Source organism: Eretmochelys imbricata, chromosome 1, assembly GCF_965152235.1.
Source record: "Eretmochelys imbricata isolate rEreImb1 chromosome 1, rEreImb1.hap1, whole genome shotgun sequence".
NCBI lineage: Eukaryota > Metazoa > Chordata > Testudines > Cheloniidae > Eretmochelys > Eretmochelys imbricata.
The window spans coordinates 345,433,636-345,446,609 of NC_135572.1; the positions used below are offsets into that span (position 1 = coordinate 345,433,636).

Sequence of the window (12,974 nt, forward strand, 5' to 3'; positions counted from 1 at the left end):
GAACACAATGACTTAATACTTGATGACCATTTGCATTGGTGCATTCATCAGCCATGTATGCAAATTTTTTGAATGTGGTGAGAGAGTTCTTCACTTTTTCAACTGTTGAGTCCTTCACTGTTGCACCGCATGCTTCTAGCCAGTCAGCTGAGTTTCTTGCAGAAAGATAGTGAGCATTTGGTGGTCTTGTTTGGAAGCAATGTTCAACTTCAGGATGAACAAGTGACAATGCACTTAACATTGGCCTCCCAGTTTGTAGTGTGTGGTATCTCTTGGTTAAATAGAAAGTATGATGCCACAGCCATGTTTGTTCGCATGAACTGTGTTGTGTCTCCAGCATTCTTAACAGCCTCATTAACACACACCGGTGTTGTCCTTGGTCAGTGGAGACTCAGAGTTCAGAGCTGCTTTCACATGAGTTCACCTCCCAGATGGGGGGCAAGAAGGCACCTTGCTCGTTCCTCCAGCTGCTCATTGTTCGCTCTGGCCACTGTTGTTCGCTGTGCCACCATTCACTCCATCGCTCTGTTGCCAATGGCCCTGTGCTGTCACCTTCTGCTGCTACCTGCCACTGTGACCTCTGTGAGTTGGTCTCATGAGGTTCCACCCAGCTCTCAGTGATTTCAGCTGAGCTCTCAGTGGGGGAACCTTGCTGCTAGTGCAGACTGGGCCGTCTCTTCCACAGAAACACTGTCCCACAGCAAGTCTAAGCACTTAGACCTGATCATCAGTGATTTCAGCTGTTGTGGTCACTTAACAGAACAAAAGACTATCTATGGAGCCTAATCAGCTCTGTCTTTAAACAGTGGAGAGGGGCAGGTCAAATAGTACTTCTGACTCAGGCAGACCATCAAGCAAAACACCTGTCCCCACCCTCTCTCTTTATGCCCTTAATCAGCAGAGGCTAAGTACAGTTCTACTGCCCTTTACTCATACAATAAAAATAACAACATTTCTTTACCCCCCCGCTTTCAAGTGATTTGTAACCCAACCCCAGCCAAAATCTATCACTTGGGCAACACAGCTCTGTTTGCTGGATACCTAGGTAGATTAGGTGTGAATGTAAATACAATCTGGTCCTGAAGCCCTTCCCCCCAGCCCCCAGCTCATCACTAGCTATCAGGGAGAGCTCATTTAGGCTTTGCTTACAAATCATAATTTGAAATTATTAGGTTGGCCAACATCACCTAAATGAATGCACTGACATGGTCATAAAAACAACAGCTGTATAAGGAAGCTAGTCTATGTTCATACTTTTCAAATCTATTATACTTTTTCAGATACACGTATTTTATCATACACTGTATATGCTTTTAAAGTGTGTATTAATGTTTCAATTTCAATTCACATTTCCAAACAATCACTAAATTGGCAACACAGTATGTAACTAGTTCACAGAACTCGCGTGTGTGTGTGTGTGTGTGGGAGGGTGGGCGTTGGGGAAATTCGGGGGGGTAAGCACCCCCATTGGGGGGTGTAGGGAAATCCCCAAACCCAAGTAAATGTGAGAAAAGCAGGGCAACATTTCAAAGAGGGAGTATTTTTAAATGTTTCCTTGGCAAATGTTAGTCAAGATTTCTCTTTAAAAACTACATGGACTATTCAAAGGTCCCTGGAAGAGTTACTGTGCTAAAAGTGGAGCCTAAATCCAACGACCGAAGTCTGACAGAGGGTTGAGTACTGTTTAAGTGCAAATTTCAATACAAACTTAACTAAGGGGTTACCACCGATGCCTTCATAATTGTTACATACAGCATTGCACAGCAATACAGTAGGGTCCAATTCAGCTCCTTTTGAACTCAATGACATCGAATCTTCAACTTCAGTGGGAGTTGAATCAGAACATTAGTTCTGATTTGCACCCAAAATCTGTAGAACAAACCTGTGAACTATCCCCTAATAATCACAGCTCTGGCACAGTTTGCAAAACAAAAGAACTTTGCCCTGGGAGATTACATTTTCAAAATCACATGTAGTTTGTTGATTCCTTGACCTTTGTGGTGTAATTTTTCTTATTATTATTTCTTATTATTGTGGCTTCCCCATCAAGCTTTTCTTGACAGTTATGAATCAATATGTTGCTCTCCAAGAAACAGATTCTGAAGACTGTTGAAAAAGGTTTGAGTCTGTCAGTCAAATTTACTCTAGAATGAGGGGGGGAGGGGGGATAAATTTTAAAAAATCTATTTCTAGGCAGATCTTTGCTGTTTTTCCATAAAATTTATGAAGAAGAACTAAGGTATAGGAGAACTGTCTACTAATGAAAAGTGAATATTGCATTTATTTAACATTCTGGACCACATTCCGCTGTCAGCTTTGTCAGTGTAAATCTGGAGTAACTCCACTGATCTTAGTGAAGTTACTCCAGATTTACACCAGTGTCACTGAGAGCAGAAGTTGAGCCAGTGTTATTTAACTAACTTTGCATGATGTATAGCTGCTAACAAGACTTTTATAGGTGCCTTGGGCCTATTCTTGTAGGGTTACCATACCTCCGCATTTTCCAGGACATGTCTGGCTTTTTGGTTCTTAAACCACCGTCTGGGAGGAATTTTTAAATATCTAAAAACGTCCAGGATTTTGCCATTATTATTTTTCCGCAAAGAAAAGTTGATCATTCGAGAAAGAAAGTGAATGTTGATCATTTGAGAGAGTGCCCGCTTTTTCCCCCTAGCTCCCAGTGCTTGCGCCACGAAACAGCTGTTTTGCGCGGCTGGGAGGGAGGTGGGAGAAGGGGGAACGCAGCGCACTCAGGGGAGAAGGAGGGGCCAGGGCGGGGATTTAGGGAAGGAGTCCAATGGGGAGGCAGGGGTTGAAATGGGGGCGGGGAAGGGGCGGAGTTAGGGCAGGCCAGGGGCTGGGGTTGCGCAAGGAAATAGCCCCCGCCCTGTGGAGTGTCCTCATTTTTGAATGTTCAAATATGGTAACCCTAATTCCTGGCTCCTATCAACTTTAGTTGATCAGATTTGGGCCCTTTGAGATCCTCAGATAAAGGGCAGTAATAGTAAATGTAATTATTATTATAACAGAGTTGGGTGGTCTTCAGTGCCATTGGCCTCAGGAAATACTTGTAAGAGGTGTGAGATCCAAATGCTCCCTGGTAGATGTATCCTGTTGCTGAAGTGGTAGTCAGAGCCTTGGAGACATTCTCCAGGGCCTAGTAGTCCTGCTAACCAGAAGAGACCAAAATGTACCGCTAGACACCTCTAGGTTGTGATGTGATAGGATGAGATGGTAGGAAAGGTTTGATGTGCTTGGACCTGCCTTTCTATTTTTATCTTTCTTCTTGTGTGTGATTTAAAAAATGCCTAGAGCTAGGGATAGGCGCTTTTAAATATGTGTGACTGAAACAAATTAATATAGGTAAGCAAAGAGGGGAAGCAGGAGGTGGAGGAAAGAAGTAGCCTGGGGTAACATGTGACTGGTAAGAAAAGATGGGCTGACAGGAAGGGGTTCTCCCCTGCCCAGAAGTTGGTCTTCTTCCTCCTCATCTCCTGTGCATTGAATGAGAGAGGAAGGTTAAGGGGAACTCTTCCACTCCTCCCCTTCCCACTGGGTAGGGGAAAGGAGGATACAGGGAAGCTGTAGTCCACACATTCTCCTTTGCTTTCTTCCTCAGTCGTCCCTCACTTCACCAACTCAATCCCACTTCCTCTCACTTCTTACCCCATTCCTCGTCTCCCACTCTAATTCTATGACTGCGTCTCTACTGCCCCTTATCATCCACTCCTCACCCCATCCTGCCTGCCTGCGTTCTTATGTAGGGTGCCCCCAGCACCTCTGACTCCGAGTGCCTGACAAACACAGTCATTCTAGGCTATTATTTGCACTGCAGCAGCACCCACAGATCCCACTCCAGACCAGGGCCCCACCCTGCCAGGCACGGTACAAACCACGTTCCTGCCCCATAGCATTTACATTGTCTCCTGCTCCTGCAGCTGGCCCAGCATGGCGCCCTGTTGGCCTTGCCCAGGGGGTCAGCATGGGCGCAGGGGTCTGCCCACCCAGAACCAGCTGCAGGAGTGGGGACCAAGGCACCTTCAGGCATGGTATCTTCACACGGGCGGATAGGGACGTAGCTTCCCCATTTGACAGATGGGGGAGCTGGGGCGCAGATCCCCAAAGGCCGGTGTTTGCCTTCAGTGGGAGTCAAGCACCTAAACACCTCTGAGGATCTTGGCCAGGGAGATTAAGTGACATGCTCAAGGGCACAGAAAGAGGCAGAGCCAGAGATTTGTTTGCAACCCAGACCTGCGACCCAGCCACAAGGCATCTCCCTTAGTCCCGCTTCTCCTCCCTCTCTCTCCATTCCCCCCTCTCTCCCCTCAGAGCACAGGCAGGCGGCGGCCGGGGGCTCCGTCCTCTCCCCGCAGGCAGCGCGCAGACGCGCAGGGGCAGCGAGACGCCTTGCTCCAATTTTGAAAAGTCCCCTGTGCGCCTGCGCTCCCGCTGCTGCCTGTAGCCCGTGCGAGGCTGGCTCTGGGCAAGGCGCGGCGGCCGGGCTGTCACGGCCCCTCCCTCGCTCCAATTGGACGCCGCCTGCCTGATTGGTGGGGCTCAGCCCCCAGTCACCAGCCCCTGCCTCACCAGTAAGCGGGGTCAGTGCGCAGGGATCCTGTTTCACGCGCCGCGGCAGCCTAGTAGCTGCAGTTTCTGCCTTGGGAAGCCAAAGCGTCCGGCGTGTACTGTGCGCTCATCCATCATGCTGCGCATGCTGCTGCTGGCCCTGCTGAACCTTGGAAGGCAGCTCAGCCCATGCTGGGGCTGTCAGCTGCCCTCAGACTGGAGACCCTTGAGTGAAAGCTGCAGGGCTGAGCTGGCAGAGATCATAGTGTACGCCAAGGTGCTGGCACTCCACCAGGAGATGTACAGCATGTATAATTACCTGCCCTGGCAATATGAAGCCAGCGAGGGGGGGCTCTTTTACTCGGCTGAGATAGAGATGCTGTGTGACCAGGCTTGGGGAAGCATGCTGGAAGTCCCTGCAGGCTCTAGGCTTAACCTCACTGGACTGGGCTACTTCTCCTGTCACTCCCACACAGTCCTTCAGGATTACGCTTACTTCTTCTTTCTCAGGTGAGTACAAAACGTGTGGCCCATGCCCTGCTTGAGAACGAGCGAGAACATTTTCTCGTTCATAAATGCGCTGCACTTCTAGAACACTTTCACCCCAGCATCTCCTTCACTTCATCTTCACTTTGTGTGCAGCTGAATCTTTAGAGCTTCTCTGAGCCAAACAAAAGTTAGTCCGGTATGTTTTCTGTAACTAAAATACATCGGGAGCCGCCAGAAATGACTGAGTATTGTATAGTGAGTGAATAAAAGCAAATGTTCTCTGGTGTGTAACTATATCATGGATGAGCCTTGTACATTTCTGTTAGAGATAAAAGTACGAGCTGCAGCACATGTGGGAGAGCAAGTCTCGTCTCTTTGGATAGTGGAATTTCATACTTATTGTTGCTCAGGTAGGTACAAATTCACCTAACAGAGAAGATGTGAGTGTTACACAGTTCAGAGGAGAATACTTTCTATTGTGATTTTTCTTGGAAGGAGTGGTGCTTAATTTAGTGCTTTCCTAGACTACAGAAAGTAGAAACAAACATGTTCAATTTACTTGAAATCTAGGGTGTGTGACAGATATATCTATAAATGATTTTATGACCTCAACAAAAATCGAACAATGCATTTTACTATAGCTTGTTTATAGTTGTTGTGGTTTGGATCTTACATTTCCAGTGTTGATATTTACAGTGTTCTGTAAATTTTAATCCTCTGTGTCAGTTTCTTTGATGTGAAGTACTGTATAACTAGCCAGCTGAAGTGTGAAGACTGGTAAAAGCACCATGATCTATACAGACAGTTTGGAAAGTTGTGCATCCGATGAAGTGAGCTGTAGCTCATGAAAGCTTATGCTCAAACAAAGTTGTTAGTCTCTAAGGTGCCACAAGTACTCCTTTTCTTTTTGTAGAATATTTTTGACAGACAAGTTGGTATGTTTATGGAGGATAGGTCCATCAATGGCTATTAGCCAAGATGGTCAGGAACACAACCCCATGCTCTGGGTGTCCCTAAACCTCTGACTGCCAGAAGCTAGGACTGGATGAGAGGACAGCTTACTCAATAAATTGCCCTGTTCTGTTCATTCCCTCTGAAGCATCTGGCACTGGCCACTGTCGGAAGACAGGATACTGGGCTAAGAGGACCATTGGTCTGACCCAGTATGGCCATTCTTATGTTTGGGTTTAGAACTGAGCATGTTACTGTTTTTTTTTTCCAACTTGAGATAGAGGGTATAAAGTTTTTCAAACATTCTAGCTAATAAGGGAGAGGCAAATCAAGTTATCTTTTGAAAACTAAACTCAGTAAAAGTGATTTTTCCCCCTCACAATATCTGTTTTAGAAGCCTGCAGCAGATAAAATACTAAACGATGAAGCACCGCTTTCTAAAGAAAAATAAACATCCCAGCAGATGGCATTTGTTCCCATCTTGTTGTTAATTTTTGCTCAGTGATTTGTGGTATTAACTTCTTACAGCGATCTTGCTCATTTACAAACCATGGTAATGTCTTTCATGACCAAAAAGATACAGCATTTCAAACAATAATTTGGTATTCCTGTGCACCAGATTTATTTTGAGGTGTTATTTAGCTGTGTACAGCTCAGCCTTTTTGTTTCTATGAGACCAAAGTAGGTACACTAGATTCTGGTCAGTTTTACAGACTGGATAGGTGCCAGTGTCTTTTCTCTCAAAAGTTTGGCACATGGGTTTAGCTCTGATCCCCAAGTATTTACTTACTTCGCTCTTCTGGGTACCAGCCAAATCCTCATTTTAAGGTCATCAAAATAATAAGAAACTATAGTATGGGAATAAAGCCATCTTAGCGAACCTTTAAATATAAAAATATTTGTGAAATTCACTCAGTACTTGTTTAGAAACACTCAGTGTATCTCAGACCAGGGGAGTGGTGGCAGATAAGCATAACAAAACGTGTTTTGATGGTGTCTGCTAATATCTCTAAAAGCTAATTTTGTATTAGTTATTAATGGATTATTTTAAATTGTGCCCATCTGGATCTGTGGGTACCTGGAAAGAAATGGCAAACTGAAGCATAGAAAAATCAAACAATACCCAAAATATAGGACTATCCCAAATTATGCCTCCAGTCGTGCAATGGGCCCTTGGTGGGAGGAGCCCAATTGACATCTGTGTGGTTGCAGGGGCCTGCCTGTGTGGAACTCATTACAGGTTTAGAGCCTATTGGGCAGAACCACTGCTAGTGTACAATGCTGTCATGATAGCAGGTGTCATGGACCAATGGCTGTTTACACTCTCTATGAATATATGCCTAGGAGTCTCCTGCCACCCAGGGTAGCCCATTCAGGCAATAGTCCTGGTATAGGCGAGAAACACAACAGAGATGGGGGGGAAATACCCCATGATTTGACATGACGTAAGTACTATCTGATTTTTGTTTCAGAATGGATGAGAATTATAACCTCCTTCCTCACGGAGTAAATTTCCAGGATGCAATATTTCCAGACACACAGGAAAACAGAAGGATGTTTTCCAGTCTCTTCCAGTTTTCCAATTGCTCTCAGGCGCAACATGTCATAACTTTCTCCAGTGACTGGGAGATTCAAGAGGACAACAGGGTAAGCCGCAGTGGGTAGGTGTATCCCCACGTCACTTGCAAACACAAGTGTATGGAATATACAGCAGTTACAATTGATGGTAGCTTTCTTTTAGATGGTCATGTAATGTTTTAACGTAACATGGTATTGCCACAAGCAGACTCCCTGCTCTGGTCTTATCTGAAATATGAACTTGAATGTTCCAAGTGAGAGATTGTTTCAGCCAGTGTTTTCTGTATTATGAAGCTTCTGTCCTCACTCTTGCTGGCACCAAATCTATGTCCTTGATTGGGCCACCCTGCACTCTGAAAGAACCCACTTTTAGTAAGCAAAGTCTCAGATGCAGATAAGGTGATCACATGTCCTGATTTTAGAGGGACAGTCCTGATATTTGGGGCTTTTTCTTATATAGGCTCCTATTACCCCCCACCCTCTGTCCCGATTTTTCACACTTGCTATCTGGTCATCCTAGATGCAGATACCACTGGTGGGTGTGTCTACAATGGCTTTTGGCCTTTGCGGGAGGGGGCGGACACGTGTGTCACTTTCAGGTTTAAAATAAACAGGGGAAATACTTTGTTAGCAGTATTTGGTGGGGACGATTCATGCTTATTTACAGAATTAACACTTTTGGATTATGTTCTTTCTGCCAGTGCTGATAGTTTTATGAAGTTGGTGGTTTCTCCAAGGAGCTATGAGAATTGTAACTGTCTGTCTAGCTTAGGAATGACTGGACATTTGTCATTGGTTGTAACTTCTGTCATGTTGATTCATGCAAGGTTGACAAAACAGCACTGTTTACACGTAGGAGAAGGAGCTCTATTGCCTTGTTCGGGAGAATGATGGTAGAAGCTCAATAGCCAATTGAAGGTCTCTTATTTACAAGCTGGCTCATAGCCAGCATAGGAAGTTTTAGCTCCCAGTTTTCCAGCTGGCCAGTGGTGCAAAATAATCAGAACACCACTCAGGTAACCATCAGGTGGAATTTTTATAGAACTAGTGGGGGTTTAACTGCTTAACCCTAATTTTCAATCATGTATTTGGGATGGGCTATAGAAATCAGGTATATTTTTTTTAACAAACAGATCCCATAGTTACAGAAATATAAGGACAGGACATAGGACAGGCTTCTTGTCAAGGCACAGGGCTGGGAATCAGGGTAGTCTAGACCCAAACCTGCCTCAGTTTCTCCATCTGTAAATTGTGGGGAATATTTACAGGTTATAAAACACTTTGAGATTTGCCATGCAAGGGTGTAAATCCACCCCCACTGGGAAAGCCTTGCTGGTCCTCTGCTGCAGATCAGGGATCTGGATTTGAGCAGATAGGGGATAGCTTCTATGTTCAGACTCCAGTCTGAACCTCCTCAGAGACTGAGATGTTTGCAGGCATGGTATTGATTTGGGCCCAACTCTACAATTAATTAATGGGGAGGGAGGTTTAACTGAATTTTCAACCCTGCAAAGGCTGCTTGGGGTGAAAGTTTGGCAGCAAGGAAGGAGGTGAAGGGCAGTTTATTCAACTTGTTTCACCCTTCCCTGTTAATACAGGGGGATAGTGCAGGGGGACGGGAGCTGCATACTCCAGCCCTCAAAGGGCACTTGGCATGCAGGGGAACACTGCAGGCATAAATCTTGCCAAGATGGCTCCTACACCAGCCAGGCCAGCACTACTCCAGGTAATGAGAAAGCAGTGGTTCAAAGTGGGTGGGGGCATATCCAGGACAGTGAAGGGAACGGAGTGTGACAGAGAAGAGCTCAGCTACACCATGTCCTCCAATGGCCCCTGTACAGCCCTTAGTACAGCCAGAGCCTGAATCAAGGAGCAGCAACAGCCCCCTAGTTGCTACTGGGTCAGATATAGTGGAGAATCAGGGCCTGAATCGCTTTGGTCAAGAAAACCTCTTGTCAGCACAGCCTGTATTAAAAACTGTTGTTTTGATATGACCCTCCCGTGCCACACCATTTTCCACGTGCCCTAGAAGAATAGCTCCAACTCGACGTGGCTTCCCTGGTGTAGCACCTGGCTATGCCAGCAGTGAATCTGGCCCATTCACTTTCATGGAAGTCACAAGGCAAAATCCCTAAAGGCCACTTGGGGAAACTTAGAAACAAATGTAGCAAAAGTATGTTTCAGCTGTTGTGCTCTCTGACCCTTTGCAGCTGTGAGCAGCTTCCAGAGTGGAATTATTTTAGCTGCTTGCTTTACAGGTTTGGACTGAGATTTTTATCCATACTTAGTAGATAAATTCTGTCCAGTTAACAGGCACCTTGTCTCCCATCCACCTCCCTTTACAATAAAAAGTAAAAGCTTCCTTTGCACAATTTAAAAACCATCCAGGCTGGCCTCTCTCATTCATCTGGGGTCTCCTAATGTCTCTGTTCTCCAAGCTGAGTGCTGGTTTCCCTTTGAACTGTCCCTTCAGGCAGGCGTTCCCCACCCTTGGGAATGGCTGCAGTGACGTGGAGGTGTCAGGGGTTCATTCTCACTCCTTCATGAAAAAGGAGGAATAGCAGTGTCTACTTCCAAAGGCAGTACCTGATCTCCTCTGTTGACTGCATGTTTAGGCCTTGTGTATACTACCGCTTAAGTCAATGCAAGTTATGTCACTCGGGTGTGAAAAAACCCACCTCTGAGCGAAGTAACTTGCATCGACTTAATGCGGTGTCCACACCACGCAATGTCGGCGGTAGACGCTCTCCCGCTGACACAACTTCTGCCTCTTGTTGAGGTGGATTAATTACATTGACAGGAAAGTGCACTTCCATTGACGTAGCGTGTCTTCACCAGACACGCTTAATTGATGGGCTGCAGCGCGGTAGTGAGGAAAAGCCCTTAGTGTCTTCTTCACTTCTTCCCCATATCAGACAAATGCCATGCCTGTGATTTCCCCGTTGTTCTCTTCCACTTCCCTCAGTTGTACTCATCCTAACAAAATCCAAACTATTTCAATTTCTAAATCCAGCCAGCTGAGCAACCTCTTGCTCTCTTTTAAACTGAAAGGTGCTATATATGCTGAGTTCCCATTGCAGTGAATGAGTGAGTTTTTAGGAAAAATGGATATTGCTCCTTTAAGCTTTTAAAAGTAAAAAATTATTAAAGGTGCTCCCGGAGGGGGAAGGAGGCAACACAACAGGGGACTGTCTCTGTGACACTGTCAGGCTTTAGGATTCCTATGTGGAGGTACAGAGTTATTTTCTGGACTCACCCTGTTAGTCAGACCAGAGAGATCTCATTAGCTGATTTGCATTAGTGTAAATGGCTACACAAGGTGCAGGGCAGTGGAAATCAGGCACCAAGGGTTTCTCTGAGGTAACTGAGAGCCTGTCAGGGAGAAGTCATGGGAACAACCAGCCTTGAGGGAGGCTTGGGCTAAGGTCTATGTTGAAGTGTTAGTCACAAACCTGCACGCAGGCAACCTGGGATTCTGGTCGCTCAGCCTTGGATTCTCGGCAGCAAGGCTCTTGGGCTGCTCAGCCACTGGGGTGTTGCCATTTTTAGTTCACCAGTGCTCATTTTAGTAAAGGAAAGGGTTAGAAAACATAACCTAAACATTGCCTGTCCAACTTTAATTTGCCCAGTTCACCACGACTGGGGGATCATCCACACACCAGGCATTCTAAAAGAAAAACAAGATCTCAATGTGGTGACATGGAACATGCAGACTCTAGTGGACAGCGATAACACATCAAGACCTGAAAGACATACAGCATTAATTGCAACGGAAGCTACTAAATATAGGATTGACATCACTTCCCTTAGTGAAACCAAACTTGCAGTCGAAGGGTCCATAAAGGACCCTCTGGAGGTGGCTACATCTTCTTTTGGAAAGGGAAACCAGCAGAGGAAGACCGAATTTATGGCATTGTTGCTGTTAGAAACAGCCTCCTGAAATCACTGAAAGACCTAGCTGTGGGCAAAACTGAATGCCTTGTGACTCTACAAGTTCCCACTGGAAATTCATGCTTTGTAGCTCTTGTCAATGCTTATGCTCTAACCATGAACAGTACAGAAGAAATCAAAGATCAGTTCTATTCTGGTTCAATTATGTCATTCTACTCCTAGGGGAGACAAACTCATACTACTGGGAGACTTTAATGCCAGAGTCAGAAAAGACAGAGAGGCTTGAAGTGGTGTAATAAAGAATAGTGGAGTTGGAAAAATGAACAGCACTGGTCTTCTGCTACTCAGCAAGTTTGCTGAGCATGAGCTCATGCTTGCTTCAAGCTTTAGGAAAGCAGACAAATACAAAACTTCATGGATGCATCTAAGATCAAAGCACTGGTCTCTGCCTATGTCATTATATGGCAAAGAGATATCAGGGACATCACAATCACAAGAGCCAAGCAAGAAGCAAACAGTTGGGCTGATCACAGGAGGATTGGAGCCGTTTTAAGTTTCCATATTGTTGCCCCTCAGTGAAATAAAGAATGCTGAACAGATTTAAACTGAAACTGAACATAGCAAAGTTGAGACATTGATTTAATCAAGACAAACTGAGGGGGGAAAAAAAAAGGAAAAATTTGATAGTATTACATCCTCACGCAAGGACACACCTGAAAAGTGGAATATATTCACATCAGCCATCCTTCAAAACTTGGAAGACAGCACCAGGATAGCTTTGATGAAAATGATTTAAATAAAAAAAGATCCTTTAGGAAAAGAACAATGTGTTTATGTGTTGACAAAACAGCAAAGAATCAGTATCAAAGAAGGATAAAGTCAAATACGGCTTCATGTTCTTCAGGATAACTGGTGGGAAAAGAAAGTAGAAATACAACCTTACACCAATACAAACAACGTAAAGTTGTTTTATGACTCACTGAAGGCCATTTAAGGGCCATCGAAACGGACCAGCTCCATAAAGGTGTTCAGATGAATCTACCTTAATGAAGAAAAAGAGAGGCATCTCTGAAAAATAGGGGCTGCTCTTTGCTGAGCTACTCAACCATCCCTCTACTGTCAACCAACAAGTGCTAGAGGAACTAACCCAGCACCCCATACATGAAGAAATTGCGCAGTTGCCTTCCGTTGAGGAAGTGCAAAAAGCTATCAAACAAATGAAATCAGGTAAATCACCAGGCAAAAACAGCATGCCTGCTGAAATCTTTAAACTTGCGGGCCCCACAACTTTCATCTATACAAAATTATTATGGATATCTGAGAAACTGAGAAAATTCCTCAGGATTTTAAAAATGCAATCATAGTTCCACAATAGAAAAATAAAGGCAACAAATCTGACTGTGGCAACTACCTGGGCATCTCCCTGCTATCTGTAGGTGGCAAAATCCTCAGTCGTACCTTGCTCAATTGGCTTGTCAAAATAGTATCAGAAAAGCTTC

General features: G+C 45.0%; 1 protein-coding gene across 1 annotated transcript in view; it reads left to right on the forward strand.

Moving 5' to 3' along the window:
- Positions 1–4,702: 4,702 nt before the first annotated feature.
- Positions 4,703–12,974, forward strand: part of CCDC3 (coiled-coil domain containing 3) — a 68,018-nt gene continuing 59,746 nt past the window's right edge. The window contains exons 1-2 of the mRNA XM_077807887.1: positions 4,703–5,076; positions 7,479–7,653. Coding sequence (XP_077664013.1) covers positions 4,703–5,076; positions 7,479–7,653 — 549 coding nt within the window. The remainder of the gene's footprint in view (positions 5,077–7,478; positions 7,654–12,974) is intronic.